Source organism: Myiozetetes cayanensis, unplaced genomic scaffold (genome assembly GCF_022539395.1).
Source record: "Myiozetetes cayanensis isolate MyiCay16 unplaced genomic scaffold, myiCay2020 scf6-25, whole genome shotgun sequence".
NCBI classification, from domain to species: Eukaryota; Metazoa; Chordata; class Aves; order Passeriformes; family Tyrannidae; genus Myiozetetes; species Myiozetetes cayanensis.
In genome coordinates this window covers 56,628,310-56,647,698 of record NW_026087853.1, presented here as the reverse complement: position 1 = coordinate 56,647,698, position 19,389 = coordinate 56,628,310, and the positions used below count along the sequence as shown (strand labels likewise).

Sequence of the window (19,389 nt, the reverse complement as noted above, 5' to 3'; positions counted from 1 at the left end):
TAAAGCATTCACTTAGTTCTGTATTTATTTGAACATTGTAGTCTGTGTGTTTATGTAAAGCCTTGATCACGTTAATTATTTTTACTGGCATATCACAAACCTGCTAGGGATTCCAAAGTATCCACAAGTGCTTTCTTAGAATCTAGGAAGTTGCTAATGAGTGATTTTTGGCTTTTGATGATCTCTGCAGTGTTTACATAGGGTAAAAATCTGGTCAACACATGATCTTTAAGCTTGAAATCCAATCTACTCTTCCATTAAAATTACATATTTCTACAGGACTTAATATGCCTATGTAAAGACTGTATTTCACCAAAGGACAATGTTTTGCCACTTGTTAAGTGAATTGCTTAAGGGCTGCTTTCTTTGTTGTGAGTGCAGTGTTATTTTTCGTTGATCTAGAAGTTGTTCCTAGTTCCATATCTATTGAAAAGTTTGGCAGTTGTTATTGCTGTCTCCTCAAGTCTTCAAAACTTCCATACTGAGTTGTCATATTTTAAATTTTCCTGGCTTTTAACTTTTATTTTGCAGCTTTAGGAGGGCTGAAGTGTTTATATTTCTTTTCTTAGTTTTGTTTGGGTTTTTGTTGGTTTTGTTTGGTTGGTTGGTTTGGTTTTTTTTCTCCTACTGGCAAATGCTTTTAAATTCTGTGTATGTGTTTCCAAATTCAGAGTTCCTTCTAACCATTTTGCCTGTGCATTTAGCACATCCTTTTTGCTGTTGGTGCAGTTGTTATATTTGAAAAGTATTCCCTTCCATACCAAATGGGGTAGGGAGAAACTGGGCCCACCTTGCTAAGGAGTAGTTATTTTGTCTTGCAGATAAAAGTTTCATTAATTTAATGTTTAGTTCATACTTCATGGCGCTTTCCAAAACCTGGATTTTGGCACTGCAAAGCAGCCTCAGGTAAACTTAACCTTCCCTTCCTGAAACCAGTGTCTGAACAGCCCTTTTGTGGTTTATAAATGGGATCTGAAGTACTTTATGTTTGAGTTCCTAAAGAATTAAGAACAGCAACTGAATAAAGGATGGTCACTCTGTAGTGAGGGGAATTGTAACTGCTCAATAAGAGTAAGTTCTTGTAGCAATGAGCCCCAGTTGACTTATGTTCAACAAATTAATGAAAGACAGAGCAAAATAATGTTGACAGAGAAGATTGTGGCAGAGCTTCTCTTATCCATTCCCTATCCTAAAGAGCTAATTGAGATTTTAAGAAGAAACCACAACACTAACTGTAACACTTTTTCGTAGCAGACAAACTTACTCCTCTTTTTCTTTTTATTTAAGAGTAAGTGACAGTTCAAAAAGTTGTCAAGTCATCTATTCACAGAGGGGAAATATGATTAGGAATCTTCAAAATTTGGCTCAAATCTTAAGTCTTCTTAAATAAATGCCTTTTTTTTTTTTTTTTAAATGTATTCGTGAACCCTTGTTGTGAAAAAGCGGCACAAACCCCACATTTTTCCGTGTGATTTCAGAGCATTGGTTAAGAGAGAGTCACTTTCGGGTTTAAAAGCAAACCTGACAGCATTTTTCCAGGATTGCATCATGTGTTTCACTCACACTTTCACATCCTGCATTAAACCACATGCATGCACGTCAACAAGACAAGATTGTAAAAGGAGTGTGACTGGGGAATTGTTTTCGTGATATTTGATAGGAGTAATTGCGGCCACTGCTGTTTCAAAGCAACTGCGGTTATACTATACTATGTCAACAAAAGTCAGTCCTGCCATATGGAAACCTAATTACTTCAGAATGATCTGTCAGAGAGCACTTTTGAAATAGTCAGGCCATTTTTTAAAAAAAATCGGTAAAAAGATATTTGTGCACGAAACCCTCCTTAAATAAGAGCTTTCATTTGAACATTACGGCGACAGTTTTGGAAATATCGAAGAAAAAGTGGACTTCTATTTAAAAGGTGGTAGGGAAATTTATTAGGTGATAAGAAAATATGAGTATTTCTCTATGACTTGTATGATAAACCTGGTGGTGGTATTATTGAACAGAAAAGAGGGTAGGGTTTTTTTTTTTTTGCTGTTCTCTTCAACAAGACCCTAATATTGTGGGAAGTGGTATGAAATTTAAAATGCTGCATTTTTAGTGAGATCATGTGATGCTGTGAATATTTATGTGTGTAGTATGTGCTCCAGAAAATTACTTAAAGATTTTCTTTTTTTTTTGTCCTTCAATAAAGCAGGAGGTTTTGCCTTCTGTGTCTTGTTTTTATATTTGGGTGTTTGTCACTTCTGAGTTGTTTGGGACATCTGTTAATCAAGATTTTTTTTCCTGTCCCTATAAAACTAGAGAACATCACAAATCTGCGTAGTTAACTCTGGTGTTCTGTACCACACTCTTACTACCAAAAACGTACTTCTAAAAAACACTGTGATCCTCATAATTGTAAAAGAAATGTTGCAAGTTCCATGAATGTCTAGGCTTCATAGTGAAGCCAAGTTAACTAGGTGTGTTTAGAGGTCCATCTTAGTTGTCAAAGTATAGAAACATAATTTGTGGATAGTCTGTCACGTGCATGAAATTTCAGATGATTTCTGACACGTAAAGTGTCTGTTCCAAATTGGTCTTCTTGAAAGAAATTCTATATTCCCTCACTGTGATATACCTAAATCAGGAGATACATTTAGGACCAGATTTATTAGTGTGTCATTGGTACTGGGGAGCAGCAGCAACCCAGGGGAAAAGCAGGAGTTTGTGCCAGGGGCTTATTTGTGCCCACTGGGCTCAGGGCCCAGGAGAGAGCAGATGGGTTGTGCCCATCCTGAGTCCAAGTCTCCTCTGATTGCCAGATGGCAGCCACCAGTCGTGTAGCACGGTAGTTTTTGGTTGTTGTTGCTTGGCTTGGTTTGATTTTAGTTTTTTGTTGTTGTTGTTGTTGTTCAGATGTTCTGAAATAGTATGAGTGGTTTATCACAGACTTCCAGAACATTGTTTAATACCCTTAGCAGGACATGAAATAACATAGGCTGTTTATCAGGGGCTGTGGCAGGGCAAAGCAGTTCAAAGGCACAGAATCATCATCTGGAGCTGGAGAACTGCGTGGAAGCAAAACAAACCCAGTATGATTCACCTGTAATCCCCCTCTGAGCTGTTCCTGGCATTAGAAACAGCTTTTTTTCTCAGAGAAGACTTGCTGGTTTTCTGCAAAGGCAAGCCTGAGAGCAAAGTAACACATGGACACTGTGGAAAACCCAGAGATGAGAACTGAAGAGGGAACTGGGAGGTGACATGATCTGACACTGCAGGTCTGCTCTCACATGTAAATTAACTGTAGCCTTATTCCCTTTCTGTGCTCTCTGAAGTACCTTATGCACAAGTCTGCAAGTGCCAGGAATACTGGAGCTGGCTTTTTGTCATCTTTGTCACAGTGCTGTTAATCCAGGATTTGTGCTTTAAATTGGACATAATCAATCAAAAAATTCCAAAGAGCGTAGTTGTGCCAGATATAATTTGTGTGGTCCCCTTGACCTATTTACTCAGTTGGGTCAGCATCCACTGCAGATGATCTGGTCCAGGCAGAGATGATATCAGAAAAGAAGTTCATTCTGTTTGATTTTCAGGTTGTTAGACCGATTTACAGCTGCTGGTCGTTTGATTCGGTCAGAATATGATCAAATGTGTTGTAGGTACAGTGGATGTTTTATGTGACTAGATTAAGACACAGTGCTATGAAATGGCACCTCCTTGAATCTACCAACCAGTTGGGGTTAATTCTAAACCAGCTGTGTATTTCTGAAGGAACTGATTCCACTGAAACACTAAAAATCACACAGTAATTGGTGTCAGGACTGCATCATGGCCAGTGAGGGCTGCCACTGCCTGTACTGGGCTCATCCTGGTTTATTTTCACTCATGGCACAGCCCAGCTCCTGCTGCTCTCCACCTGTTTCCCATCTTGCTTTGTACCAGTGAAACATCCCTGCCCACAGTGCTTGTTCCTCTTCTGGACTGGAGGAGGTAAGGTCAGCTTAGACCCCTTGGAAATTATTTTGAAGAAAGTTTAAGGTTGCTTAAATGTTTTGTGTAAGATTTAGATGAAAATCATCAGACAGAAGCCTTGTTTTGACAGCTTTCCTTTGGATGCAGGCTGGACTTGGTGACCTTCCTCCAGCAGGCTGCCAGAGACTTTTGTGTGACTCCCCTTCAAAGAAGTGGGTGCTCTTTAAAGATTATTAGACTTGTCCAATTAAAGTCTCCTGGGAAAGGACACAGGGGCAGAGAGAGACAGACAAGTGCTGCATTACTTCTTCGTAAAGACTGAGTCAACCAGAGGAAATTCAACATGTGAAGGAGTCTGTCGAGCATAGTAAGAATTTGCCTTAGGATACAGATACTCATTGTTTCTTTGAAGAAATTAGGGTGATGTGAAAAGGGTGCTAGTCTTGAAACATGTCTAGTGCTAACAACTTTTTATTAGGGGTTTTTTTTTAAGAAAAGAGAATCTCTGTTCTGTGAGGAACTGAGAGGGGTTTTTTTCACCTTTTTTTTTTTTCTCCCAGAAGAATGGAAAGGAGATAAAACTAATGTTAAAAGCTTCATTGTGCTCTGATCTATAAGGTTTTTCCATATCTAGAGCCCCTTGAAAGACTTCAGGTTTCATAGTTTTTTTATTTATTCTGGATTAGAGAACAACTGTTTTTACTTCCCTACTTTCTTCCTCCTTCCCCTCTCTTGTTCCAGGAGGTGATATGGTGTCTGTGACACAAGGTTTACTTGGATTTTTCTTTAAAATATTGTTTCCAAATGGTCAGTGTTTTATAACACATTATAGAAAAATATTAACATCACCTTGCAAATATTTTGAACCACAAGCATCATTTTTGACAAGCCAGGAAGTGTAAATCGTGTAATTGGAGTAAGAATCATGGGGGGATGACAGCTAGATGGTGATTTGAGGAATAGTTCCAAATGCATAGACCTGTAAGACACGTTTATACATCTGAGACAATTTCTAAGTTCCCACTGACACACCAATAAAATAAGTAGAATGGTGTTTATCCCTGCAGTTGTTCTATTTGCAGTTTATTTAATTGGTTGGGTAAATAGTGGTGAGTAGCTCTGTGTATTCTGCCATAACATCACCACTGTCAAGTGTCTAATATGATATATCAATTCCTTCTAAGCTCTCTTTAAATACTGACATCTAAGAATGATCATTTTGCCACGAATTACAGCTGCTTTTTATTTGAGGAAAAGAAACCTTAAGTGAGAACTGAATGCTCAGGTCTTCTTTGTAGATGTCTCAATAAAAGTACCAATATGAGCAAAATGATTGCAGCGGTAATTACTGTGGTTCAGGTATTGATGCTGTATCAGTTGCATCCTCTCTGATATCAAAATCATGTAAATGGAACTACTCTGGTCCAGTGAGAGCCCGTGTTAGCTTGTAGCTACTAAATTTACATTTCTGTGCCGAGCACAGGTGGCTTTTGTGTGTTGTTAAGATGGAGACAGACCTCTTCCTTTGCTCTGATTCCCTCCTAACTTAGAAGTGAAACTAATTCAACCTTAATTGCGCCAAAGTTCAGTTCCTAAGGTCTGTCTTCATGAATTTTCAATTTTTTTATTTTTTTTTTAATTCATTGAACTGGACCAAACAGTAAATCCCAAAACTGTAGTTGCTAATATTCCTAAGAAGTAACTAACTCTGGTTCAGCTCTCAGCTTCACGTGGCGTGGACTATAATGATGCTTTTTGGGGAGATCTTGTGGTTGAGAGCTTGTTGTGCTGTTAAATTCACTTCTCGTGCTTCTTTGCTAGGGATTCTTTAATGGCCAAGGCAGTGCATGGGTGAGAGTCGCCCACCTGTGCAAAAACTGCATGTTGATTTCATAATATTTAAGTATTATGCCAGGATGTATCATTTTATCTAAACAGAGAATTTTTTCTGTTTTGCAGACTTTACCTGTTCGGAAGATTCCATGCAAAGCCAATGCTCCTTCAGGGTCTTTTTTTGCACGGGACAACACAGCAAATTTCTTATCCTGGTGCAGAGATGTAGGCGTGGATGACACCTGCCTGTTTGAATCAGAAGGTTTGGGTATGTATTTTTTTAGGTAGCAGTTAGTAATTTAAAATAACATTCTTTTGTGTTTTGCCTTGAAAGACAGAATGGCTCTTAATTGATCTTGACTCCAAATCTGACCTGTGTCTGTGTTAATTCTGCCCCTTATCTGTGGAATGAACAATATACAAAATTCATTTAAGTCTATTTTAAGAGGAACTTAAATGAAAGAAAAATCATAGTAAGATTTCTTGCATGCAGATAATTTTTCACTCTACACATACTTTTTTTTTTTTTTGGAGCATGAAGGCTGTTTCACAGTTCAGTGTCTAAGGTGGTGTTTTTCTGCTTTGAGAGAGCAGGATACAAGTGCATGCTCAGTTCTGGCTGCAGAAATTTGGCTATTTGTGCAGATTTAATGAGTTGCACAGGAGGAAAGAAGAGACAAAATTTTTCTTTCCTGTGCTGACTGTTTTTTCCAGCTGGTTCCCTTTGTGCAGCTCTGGACAAAACTTATCCAACACTGGTGCTTCAGGGTGTTCCATCAGAAGAACTGAACTGCTTAGGAAATCACTGTTCTAATACTACATATTCTTCACTGGTTTAACTCTTCCCTCTCCAAGGGAAAACTTAGGAATCTTGCCCCAAGAGCTTTTCAGCCAAATCTCGTGAAGAGAAGAGAGTCAAATGTTTGTTGTCTGAACTCAGATAAAAGTGTAAAGCAGTTGTGGTGACAGACATATCAGTTTCTGTGGAAGACAAGTGAACACACTGTACTGAATCAAGAAGTTTCTTTGTTCTGTTGCTCAAAAAGTCTGTCCTGTTGAAGGCCTTACATGTGTTGCAGCTGATCTATTCCCATCCTTTTACACTCCTGCTCTACTTCTGTAGCCTATTAAATATTTCTGAGGCAGTTTTTTTTCATTTGTCTTTTATCCTGTGAGGGTTTTTTTAATTACATTATTTTATATACCCAGGAGAAAATGATTGGCACAGAAGAGAGTGGTATCACAAAGGTGACAGATAATAAGGAGGATATATGTACTGACTTTGTTTTGTTATTTGATTCCTCAAGATGCAATTTTTATTTAGTATGGTAAAATCACATGCAAGATGAACAATAATTGTAGTTCTGATGATTTGAAATGGTGGAGAAGTTGGACACTGTCTAGGGTGAAGAAACTTGTAAACACCAGGAGGAGACACAGACCTCCAATGCCCGAGGCAGGCAGAAGAACCTGTGGTTAATGGCATGCTAAATGTATTTAGGACTTAAAAATGGTTCAAAATGAGTTATTATAAACTTGAGGAGGAGATGGTGACCGTACCATTTAAAAAAATAGAAAAGAGAGATAAAACCAGTAGCTGCTGTTCTCCCTCAGTTTGAGCTCTAACTCAAAGTTTGGATTTCATTGGAGGTTTTTCTGATGCGTTAGAAAGAAGGATAAATCATAACAGCTGCCAATCTAAAGCTTCTGTGTTCCTTTCTCTCCCACAAACCCCTTCACCACTGCATAGGAAATAAAAATTCAGCAAAGGTAAGTAATGTCAGAGGCTCTTTTTGAAGCAGTGTGAATGACATCTAAGTGTTTGCACTGCCTCACTGAATTCTGCATTTTTGAGAATAAAAAATTGTGGTGAAATTACGGTTACAGAGGTGACTGTTTTTCATGTTTTCTTCTGTTTTCCCCTATAGCTATTAAACTGTAAATTGATGTGTAAATTGCTAGTGATAAATCAGCTGTTTTCTGGTTTTTCTTATTGTCAGTGTTCTCCACTGACAATAAGTAGATTTTTTTATCCTCATTTTTTGCTCTATTCTGTCTACCTTAAGGTATGTAAATACCATATTATTTAATTAGATGCACATAGTGATCTTTTCTTCATGCCACTGTATAATATAAAACATTCCTGAGGTCTTTTTCTGGCAAATAGGTATTCTAACAGCGATTTTGAAGATTCAGTGCACTGAAATATTTGAATGATTGATTTGTGACACTACTGATTAAAAAAAAAAAAAAGTACCAAGTCTATTAGAGATCAGCAAAATGAGATCTATACTGGCTAAGAAATGAATTACTATTATTTCTCATTGCTTAAAAACACGTTCGCATCAAGATGAGTTCTGAAGTGTTTGAAATCATGCAAGTATAACTGCACACAAAAGCATCCAACACTCCCATCTTTTTAGCATGGGTTCAGATGCTGTGTTGGATTTGGGCTACTCAGCTGAGCTGAACAAGAAAACAGGGTTAAACTCTTTGAACTTTGTTTTTTTTGTTTTTTCCTCAAAATAAACAGAAGGAAAAATAAATAGAATGAAAATCAGGTGCTTGCTGTGCTAGCTAGATATGATTATGTCCTCTAATCAGTAGTTACTTAAAAGATAATTGAAAGAGAACATTGCTGAGCTCAAAAGTTTGAGGACAATGCACTTGCACTACTAACTTGTTAGTAGTCTATAACATATGTATTTTGTCTTGCTGAGTGTTATTGTGCTTTAACATAGGTTAAAATGCAAACAAATTGGAAATACAGTTTTCTGTTAAGACATAGCAGGAAAGTCTGAGAGTTAATGCCTTTGCAAAGCAAAGGTGGGTGGTGTGTACCTGTTGTATGAGCTGCAGAAAAGACATCAGCATCTGTAAAAGTCAGAACAACATGATAGGAAGGGAAAGTTTTGAATCCTGCAAAATAGAGGGAGTCTCTGCATGCTCCCTGTACTCACTGACCAATTTATCACATTTATCATATTTTTTAAAAATTTTTATAGTTAGGGTATTTAAAGAAGAAGAAACTAGCTCTGTTAATACCAAAAAAATACGATCCAAAGTCCAAACTCTGATCATCTGGGCAACTCTTGAGATACAGTGTTGTTGAACAGGGTTCTCAGATGTCACAGACTTAAAAATTCGTCCTGTCTGAACAGGATGCACTAAGTCTTTGCAGTGTAAGAAGTGTAATACTTCTCTGTTCCCATTGTAGGTATACTTTGTAAGCTCCCCTGTATGGTTTTCAGGGCAGCAGACCCCACACAGCTGTGGTAATTTTATTTATGAAAGCGTTCTAGGTGGAGATATTTGTAATGGTTGTGCTCAAGCCTGAAGAGTGTAATGCTCGAAGAAAACTGCTGGGACAAATAGTAAGAATGGTAAGATTTCCTATGATTGCTTCAGTTAAGTGAACTTACAAAGCATTAAGTTCTGAGCTCTCTGTGGTAATGGAGTGTTGTTGGATGATTGTAGGAGCTGGAACCGGCGAATATTCTGCGTCTCTTCCCTGATAAAGTCTGCCCAGCAAGAAAAGGGTTTGCCACCGAGTGTGCCAGCATGCTGATGTGTGTCATTTGTTCTGGGAGTTGTTGGATGCTGTTGGTGTGTTCGTGTTTTGTGCTCGTGTATCCTGTAACTGTGCGTGTGTACACACAATACGTGACATGGACTTCTTTTGATGCAACTGATTGATGAGAATTTAATGGCCAGGTTCCCTGTTTCAGTGGAAATAATAGGCTTAAACACCTCTGATCTCTCTTCTAACATTGCTGGTTTAAAGTGTTTTGTTTGGGTTTTTTTTAAATACTTGAATGTTGATTGCTTCAAAGTATTTTATGCATAGGGGCAAACGATTTTTTTTTTTAATTACTACTCTGGTTTTTCTGATTTCATACATGATGGAATTGTTTTGACTGTTCTTTGACATATTTAGATATTGTAACAGTATGTAAGAATTTACATGAAGTTGCATCAGAATAAGGTTTTGTCCCATCCTTCACAACACTTTACTAAACCACTCATAATATTATTGAATATGTCTTGTTTTGAGGACTATAGAAGCATCCTGAACACTGTGTTATTACCATTGGATTTACATCTTAAATTAAGGAGTTCCAGTAGATTGTTCATGTTTAGATGATCTCTATATCCCTTCTAGATGAATTCTTTACTATCTTTAGATCTCCTGTGTTTGACTCCTTAATTGTTTTTTAGACTTCCATAAGTGATTGTGCTGAAAAGGGGATGAGGGGGAAACACAAGTGTGCCATAGCATAACTCTGATTCAGAAGCAAGATAGGTTTGGGATAGGTTGGACAGAGTGTTTTTAACAAAGCAAAGTTAAAAAAACTGAACAAACAAAGACTGCTGTAGGACCAGAATAAGAAGTTTTAAAGGAGAAGGTGAGAGACAATAGAAAGAAGGATCAAAGGGCCAACCTTTTGGAAAACTTTGCCTAAACTGGTGTGAATTCTGATGGCAGTTGGAAGCCTATAATAATAAATACTAAGCCACTTTGTAAAACTCTTTCCTTTTAGTGAGCTAAAGAATGCTTTAGGATCTGAAATCATATCCAGTTTTTTTGATTCAGCTATGCCTGATATATTAAAAAATAAAAAAAGTAGTTTATGAAGGAAGACTGTCTTCACTAAAACTGGTTTACAGAAATGGTGGGAGCCAAGATTTGAAACTTGACAGAGAGGTGTGAGAACAGAAGTGTGGTGAACAGTAGGTGATAGGAATGGAAGTACATAGAAGGAACAGGAAGGGTAAGTGAACAGAAGAGGAAGGCCTGTAAAAGGAGAATGGGGCAGCAACAAGACAGAAGCAGCGTGAAGAACAGTTGTTGCCAGAGAGAAGCAGGGATAAAAGCTTGCTAGGAGCTTAAAAGGAGTTATTGTTAAAAAAAGAGTGGCTGCAGGTAGCTTGAAAAGATGCAGGCGATGAGGACAGCAGGTAAGAAGCATTTGAAGAGATGAGATAGAAAGCAAAAGGGTCTTCAAGTGCCAGGACACCTAAAATAAGCTGGACTTGCATGCACTATTTTTAAACCTTCCCGCTGCATTCTTGTCAAGCAAATGTCATCGGTGAGATTCTCAAGCAAGATGGATATTTCCATTCATCTTAGGCATGCACAGTGCATGTGTCTCTTGTATTTACAAACTGCTACTTGCTTATAATCACCTACAGGGACAATTCACCTTGCAAACGTTCGATAGGGGAAGTCTGGACAACGGTTCTCCAGGAATTTTGTTCTGTTCCTTACATGAAAGCTTGAAAAATTATAGGAAAGTGCATATAAAAATTGTATTTGTGATGCAAAGTGAAGTACTTGGGTTATAATTAAGGCTGGCTGTACTAGTTTGCTTGTTATGATGCATCTGTAAAATTTCCACGTCATCCAGTGAGCACAGCAGTACCCAAAACGACATTAATTTGTCTCTGAAGTCCCCCAAAGCATAATGCTGTATAGTCCTCAGGAATGCTAACATTTTCTTGTTTGTTAGAGGCACTGTGTCACCGTCTTCCTTTCAGATGACCAGGTGTTTGTGTTCGTGGCTGGTGATGGCCTGCACAGCTCTTCACCTTCTAACAATGATTTCACTGTGTCACATTGGTGTTCAGTGTGAAGTGCATGAAATGTGTCTAGACTGTGTTTTGAGTCAGATTTGCTAAAGGACTTGAATTAATTTTGTTTGGGTAAGAGCATTACTGAAAAATGTTTCACCTTTTTTAATCAAGTTCTCTTCTAGTTGTGTTTATGGACCTTTTTGCAAGTAACAGTGGTTGAACCTCTCTTTTTCTCCTCAGATGTGCATATGCATTAATTACAATTGAGTTTCTTTGACTATTCCAAACCCTGTTTCTACCACTTATGTTTTGGGGAATGCCTTATTTCTTAAAATCGAGTTTTATTTTGGGGCAGTTCCAGCTGGTTTAAAACCGAAGCAGCAGAATACATTTCTAGGGCCACGAATGCAACACTTTAAAAATACTGATTGCTAGTAAAGGTAAATGTTTAATGAAATTACTGGAAGAATATTGAGAATAGCTGAATGTCCAAAATTGCATTGTTTACATTCTTAGTAACAGATGGCCGAAGGATAAAAATATTCTTCCTAGTGCAATACAATTTCAGTTTTCATGCTCTGCACTTTCACTTCTAGAATATATTTGGATGAGCTCAAAGAGAAAGAATGCACACATCTGAAAGGGCTGCACAAACACTGGGAAAAGATATTGGGGTGTTGGGCATTCAGCTCACACCACTTATACATTTATTCACATCAGTGGAGCTGGAGGATGAAATTGCAGAAACTGAAGGTCTGCAGGGTGTTAGTTATCTAGAGATGTTTAAGTCTGTGGATTCCTGTTTTAGGGTCTCCTACAGGGAACAAAGTAACTACTTTCAGAGCTTTAACTAGACATTGAAATATCTTTTTCAGGTATGGTTTTTTTGCTTCATGCATTTGAGTTAGGTGAGTCTTTAGATTGCCAAATGTTTATACAGCTGTTGTCTTGACCTTTACTCATTAGAAACAAATTGATTTTGAGGCTGTTTCTTTTTTTTTTTTCTTCTGATTTACACAAATACATTTTGTGTAATGTACAAATGTAATTGTTTTTGGTGTCAATTCAATCTGAAGAGTAAGGTGCAGATCTTTTGATTATTGCTGAAGTTTTTAAAACCTGATTTTTATCCACAGCATGAGGGCTTTACTGCAGTAGGTATTTCTGGAGAACAGATGATGATGTACACTAAGAAATTACTTTTTTATTTTCTTCTATTTATACTTTCTTCCTTTGGGAGTTTTGGGGAGTTCATTAACCAAACAGCCACAGTCCTTTCTTCATATGTTGATTTTTGGATGTTACTTATATGCTTAGCTGAAATCAGTTTACAGAACATTACCTATTGGAATCATTGGGAGAAAAAATATATTGGTTTATGTTGGTATTTCATAATTGTTATGACCCATCCCGAAGGTGAAGTTGTTAATAGATGACTTTATATGTGGCAGGTTTATTTTTAGAATAATTTGCAATGAAAAGGAGGTATGTAGCCACTTTGGTTATTATCTATAGAAATGCAACAGTATAGAAGTATAAAGATATCACTTCAGAAAATATGTAAGAAAAAGAAAGAGAAGGAAAGGATAAGAGTGGTTAGCAGAGAGGGAAAATACCACCACTTAACGGATCCAGTGGCAAGACATGATTGTGGCAATTTAGGTGTCTGCTGGTCGAAGTGATGGTTGCAGTCTTGATCTGTGGGGAGGTGGAGGAAAGCCCGTGAAACACAGAGTTCCACGGGTTGATATAGGTCAGGTTCAGGGGGGAAAGCCCAGGTACCTCCCCTGGGTGGGAGGGAGTCTTACACAGCCTGAGGCAACACTGTGGATCACGTGCAGTCCTCTGGTGGAAGGCCCCAGAAGTGAATCTTGGGGTACCTTTGATGGCTTATGAGCCCTTCTAAGACGTGACAGCTGCCCCTCACATCGGCTGAACCAGCTATCTGAGCCCATCAGAAGGGATGGAGACCTTCAGGTCCATGTGTGGATGTTTCACCACCACACACTCCTCCCTGCCCTTCAGAAGTTCCTGCTGTGTCCTTGCTGCTTCTGAAGCTTTTAAACCTACATATTCTATGTGGAATCCAGGCATGGAAACTTGTATATATGTATATATAAAGAAGTCTGTTTGGGATTTTTGACCGTGATGAACTGAATTCCTAAAGCATCCCAGTCCCACATTTGCTTTAAGAGGAGATGTATAAAAAATATACATCTTTGTTAATGCAATTTTGTTATCTTTGTGATTTCAATTGGCTAAGACAAATAGTGATCTCAAGGATATGAATTCTGTTAGTTTGCAGAAAGAAAAGTATCGCTCTAATGTTATTTTTAACATTTGACTAATTTAAGTGTTCTGCCAGAGTTCTTGATTGTTTTTAAATAGTTATGAATTGCTTGCAGATTACCAATTAGGCCAAATAATTGCTCAGTAATTTAGATAACTAAAGGGAACTTCCTAAACCTTCTGCACTCTGAGAACCACTCAACCCCATCCTTTTTATTCCAGTAAAACTCCACTGCAAGCCAAAGAAAACTAAGTCTTATCAGAGTCAAGAGTTACATATGTTGATGGTTTGCTTCCATTCCATCACTTAAATCTTTAAAACAGCTTTTATTTATCAATGTTTTCCATCTTCATTTTCCTTTCCCAGTGCTCCACAAGCAGCCAAGAGAGGTGTGTCTTTGTTTGCTGGAGCTTGGAAGGATTGCAGCAAGGTGGGTGAAAATATTTGAAGCATGATGAAATATTTGCATTCTTGACAGCAGTGGCTGTTGAGAGACTTGATAAATCAGCACATCTCAAGTTAACTTCTGTGCTCATTAGGTTCAAGGATAATGCTTGTCTTGATGTCACTCAGGAATATCTTGAGGGCCATTGTTAACAAATATAATGAAATCTCTGTAGCATCACTTCAGTGAAGGTATTTGTTGGCTATCCTTGTGTCAGGAGAGGAAAGAATCAAATTTTTTTGTTTCTAAATAAAGCTTTGAGCTGGCTCTCCTTCTAACAGCCAGATCTCTCTATAAACAACTGTGATTTAATTAACTTTACTGGTAATAAATTGATCTTCACATGACCTAAATCTGACCTAGATGATTCTAGCCATGCTGGACCTTCAGTACATTGTGTGATGTTTATCTTTGATGTCAAGACAACACTGACTTTTGCTAGACAATCAAAATGACTGTAACTAGAACATGAGTTTTCCCTTTTTGCAGATGCAGATTTAACCAACAGAGTGCATCAAATTTGCTAAAAAATACATGAACAGCAGTGCTGCTGCCCAGCCTTGCGTGTAAATTGCAGTTGTGCTCACCCATGTGTATCCAAGTGGAGTGTCTCACTATTCAGATAGTTTCATTAATTTCAGAAGAATTCCTTGTGGTGACAGTCAGTGTGAAGGAGACCCCTGTTTATTCCTAGCTTAAGAATTAGAGTTGGCCATGTCATAATTGTGTTTATGTGTATTCATATTTTATGAATGAACTCACATGGGAACCTGCTTAATTAGACATTTGTCCCTTGGTCAAGTTTCAGAGAAGCCCTTGCTGGCAGCTTGCACAGGAACAGCAACAACCAGAAAAACGTCTGGTTTCCGGTTTTCTGGAATTTTTGTTGTCTCTGACACTTGGGCTCAGTCCAAATGGGAAAAAAAGTAAATATCTTACCTTCCTGTGAATGAGAAAGTAGGTGCTTAATGAAATGGAGTGTAATGAATCTTAATTTACCTGAGGAAAAAAAAAAGTGCTTTCAAGATCCCCAGCTTGAGGAGAGACTTCCCAGCACCCAACTGTCAGGAATATCTGCCCCAGGTTGGTTATGGGAATGCATGTCAGTGGCAGTGTTGGATTCTGCTGGAGTGGGTTGAGTTAGATTAATCTCATTTTGCAGGAAGATTTCTCAACAGATCTATGAGGGAGTGAGTGAAACATGAAAAGAAACACTGAACAAATAAATAAACAAAAAAATCCCCCCAAAACAAAATATAAAAAAAAAAGTCCAAAATAAATAATAATGAAAACAAATATGTTTTCATTTATTATGCATTTCTACCCCTTTGCCTTTAAAATATTTGTGTTTTATTTTATATTTACAATACATGTGTATTACCATATATCATGAATGCGGTTTATATATCGTGTTTCTGTGTCTCTATTTATGTTCCTATATTTAAATTTTGTTTATAGGTTAGGGGTTAAATAATGTGTCTGCCTACTTGTTCCTGCTCTGTTTGGTACCTCTTCAGGAGCACACAAACACCTGTTTGTAATCTTGCACGTTTCGAAGGTGCACAAAAACCTGTTGAAGTGAAACATCAGGTGAAACATAATCAAAAACTAAATACAGGAGCCCAGTGTTTGTTGGGTTTTTTTGAGCTGAGGTAAACTAGAACTCTATGGGAAAGGAGAATTGATACTTGCCTCCACTAAGGGTAGGAAAGCACACATTAAACTGGCATTGTTGTGCTGCTTTAAGGAGGAGAGAAGTCAGATGTCTGCTCGCCCTGTAAAGCAAATTGCGTCTGTTCGCACTCTTGGGGGTCTGCTTTCGAGAAAGGGTGCCTCAGTCTGTTTTTAAAGAACGAAAAGAGACACTGAATAACCTCTTACTTTTCCCATTTCTGCTTTAGAAGCAGAAAGATAGGTTCAAAGTGGCTTACTCATCACGAGGATTCAGCTCCTGGCACACTTTGCCCGGCTAGATTACTCTGAGTCTTCAGCGTCTGTACCTCCCATAAGTCGACCTAAGCCTTTCTATTTAAATGCAAATAGGTTTATGATGGAGGCACAAATGAGCAAGAATGAGGATTGTCTGAGGAGGATTATAGAACTGAGCTCTGTTCCTCTAAACTTGAACCTATACAAACAGATACTCTGTGGAGGAGGGGAGACAGGTGATAGTTTACCTTTGCTTTGGCAATGCTTTTAGCGTGTTGTCTCAGAGCGTCCAAATTAGAGACAGATGGACTCGATGGATGGACTGCACAGCGAGTGGGAAACTGGTGTGACCACTTGGCTCGAGGAGTGGCAGTTCAAAGCCCAGTTACTAATAAAAATGGAATTGCCTGATAAATTATCCTGGCCTTCAGTTGTTTGTGAAAACAAAATTCTGAGGTCATCTGCAAAGTTTCAACAGCTAAAATGGGCCCTTGTGTGCACTGGCAGGTGTCTTGTGGATACAGTGAGAAGATTTATGAGAGAGGGAAGTGTCCTGCAGGATAAAATTGACAATACACAGGAACGTTGCAGTGGGTTGCACAGGTCCAGCATTCTCCCAAAGCATTTCAAAGTCAGAGACTGTACAATGGAAAACAGCTAAATTATCTTTTCTGCATAAAAAAAGGAAGTTCTTGGGTAACTATTAAACTCTGGGCAGTTAAACAACCCCCACAGGTATTCTGGAATTACTGTTGAGCAATTTCAAGATCTCTCTGCTATTGTATTCAGTTTTAACTTACTAAAAATGGAAAGTGGTGCTCTAAGAAGTCTAGAGGAGATCATGTTACAGTCCAGTGCTGCTTCATTTGTAGTTGTGAGAGGCCAGGCTAGAAAAGGAGCAGAAAAGGAAATTCTCAGCATACCTTCCCGAGCAGAATTTGCACCTCTACCCTTCACAGAAAAGATGTGGGTTTAACAATTTGAGCTTTCCAGCAAATTTGCTTCAGTTTGATACAGTATGTGAAAAAAAACCCAAAAAAACCAAAAACCTGTGTGTTTATTAATTGATTTTATTTTCCAACTTGTCACCAGAGGAATTCAGAATACTGGAAGTACGGGGAGCTTTAAAAATCTGTCCCGAAGACAAAAAGTGGAAATTAATGAAAAGCAGTAGAAGCAAAGAAGGAGCATTGCTTGGAGTGAAGGAGTTTTATTTGATGAGTAAGGCTGTATGCAGGAGTAGGCTTAGAGCCCAGTAGGAATTTAATGATTTACAGCCTGTCAGCATCTGCAGACAGACAGGAAGTCAATGGATTGTATATAAGTGCTTTCCTCGGTGTTGGCTGACTTTTCATTAGGGAGACTGCACCAGTTAGAGGCCAACACAAGCAGAGATTTGGTTCTTAGTTTTCTTTATATTAATTTACTATGCTGTGTGACTGAATTAACTGTTATCAGAAAAACACAAAAGCTGGTATGTGTGCTTGTGCCTTTTCTCTGTACACTTCTAGCATTATTATGGTACTTAGCTTAGATTTTCATGATACATATTTGTTGCTGCTCAATATTTTACTGTCCAAATCTTTACCTAGATAAGTCAGTATAGTTCTGCATCTGGGCTGTGGATTTTTCTGCTACAGAAGAAAGTATGGTTTCATTTATTCAAGTAGTTTGCTATGAGAAGTCTACCTGGCATGGTAACTTTTCCAAGCTGAAGTCCTTCTCTGAAAGAAAGAAATCTCTCCATTTTTCTGGGTTCTGTTCAATGTTGGCAAATAAAATTCACCATGTTATCAGACAACAAAGTTGAAAAAACTCTGTATTTCCTGTAAATTTGATTAACTGCGAGACTCCATCTAAATTAATTTTTTCTATTAATTTGAAACAATGGCAGTAGTGATTGATATATTTTATACATACTTATTAATGAAGGCACCATTTTGTTTTAAAATGTGCAATACTTTATACGAACTAGTAATATATTGTTTGCATGTTTCCAAAAGGTTTGGGGTGGAGCCTCCTGGACTAATAAAGTTAGAGAAAGAAATTGAGCAGGAGGAAACACTTTCAGCTCCCCTTCCATCTCCTTCACCGTCACCAACGAAGTCTCCTGGGAAAAAGAGCACAGGGAAACTGCTGGATGATGCTGTAAGTTGTGGGGGGAAGCTTCTTCCTTTCTGGTCTGTTCTGATATGCACTTACTTCCAAAGCACACACAAACCTGAGTTTAACATTCCACTGTATCTTAAACATTTGCAGGCTGATAGGGTTAATTTCTTTTTGACCATAATTATTTGTGTCTGAAACTTGGAAAAACAAACAAACAAACAGCTCCTCACACTGTGTAGGAGCTCTGCAGCTTAGCCCAGCTCTGTGCTTGGGGTCACCATTCCCTTCTTAACTGCTCCTTTACTTCTTATTCATCAACTCCCACTTCGGTGCTTTGTCTGAGGAAGGACTGAGTCAGGACTGGGCGATCTGGCTCCTACCGGCCTGTATTGAATGCTAACAAACACTTCTAAGACATTTCAGCCTAATTTTTATGCTGCTGTTCTGCGTGTTTCTCACATTGTAAAAAAAACCCAGGCATTGTTTTCCTCATTGTTAGAACAAAAGCATCTTGTTTTGAATTTCATTAAGCTCCTGGCAGCATACTTGAGTGTTCACTTCTCTGCTGCAGACCCATAGGGGTTCATTCGAAACAGCTGGATTCAGATGAAAAGGACACATCTTGAGACCACGAAGAGGTTAAATTTTAAAAGTACAAAATCTAGCCTGTAAAAAGAAGCAGTTACCATGGCAACTGCTACATTGTGAGGTAGATGTGCCACCTGGGAGTTACAAAGCACTTCTTGAAAAATCCGTGTGCCACTTCCCTGTTACAAAGAGCAGATGGAATATAATGTTCGTTCATTTTATTGAAACACTCTTAGGTTGGTTTTTTTTTTTATTTCTTTGATGCATATAATTACATTTAAAGTTTTTTGTTTCGTATTTCTTCCTTAACTTCGCAAAAGGGCTCATGTTTCAACAGGATTGAGAGAGAACAGTTCTGTGCAGAAGGAGCATGGTGACTGCATACCTTGCAGAAGCAGAGCAGAGAGCATGAAGGTTGTCTCTGACCACCTCCTTTAATTTAGAAAGCAGTAGGGATAGAAACAGAATGGAATCCATCCAGCTAGATTCCTGACCCAGTCTGCCCCAGACACTCGCACCATAAAACAGCAGCAGTGCTCGTATAGTCCAGACACAGAATAAAATAGAATATAATTCTTCCCTCTGCTTCCTTATTTGATTTCCAAATTCCACTCAGTAATACTTCTGTGTCCTTTGGGATAGTAAGGCAATGGAAGCCTCAACA

The 19,389-nt window shown here is 38.3% G+C and overlaps 1 protein-coding gene across 4 annotated transcripts in view; it reads left to right on the top strand.

Moving 5' to 3' along the window:
- The window catches only part of GAS2 (growth arrest specific 2), a 74,447-nt gene that overhangs the window by 25,341 nt on the left and 29,717 nt on the right, over positions 1–19,389 (top strand). For 3 of the 4 annotated variants that reach the window (XM_050335324.1, XM_050335325.1, XM_050335326.1), the window contains exons 4-7: positions 5,917–6,058; positions 12,240–12,272; positions 14,021–14,084; positions 18,032–18,176. In XM_050335324.1, coding sequence (XP_050191281.1) covers positions 5,917–6,058; positions 12,240–12,272; positions 14,021–14,084; positions 18,032–18,176 — 384 coding nt within the window. The remainder of the gene's footprint in view (positions 1–5,916; positions 6,059–12,239; positions 12,273–14,020; positions 14,085–18,031; positions 18,177–19,389) is intronic. The other variant, XM_050335327.1, reaches the window with a different exon arrangement.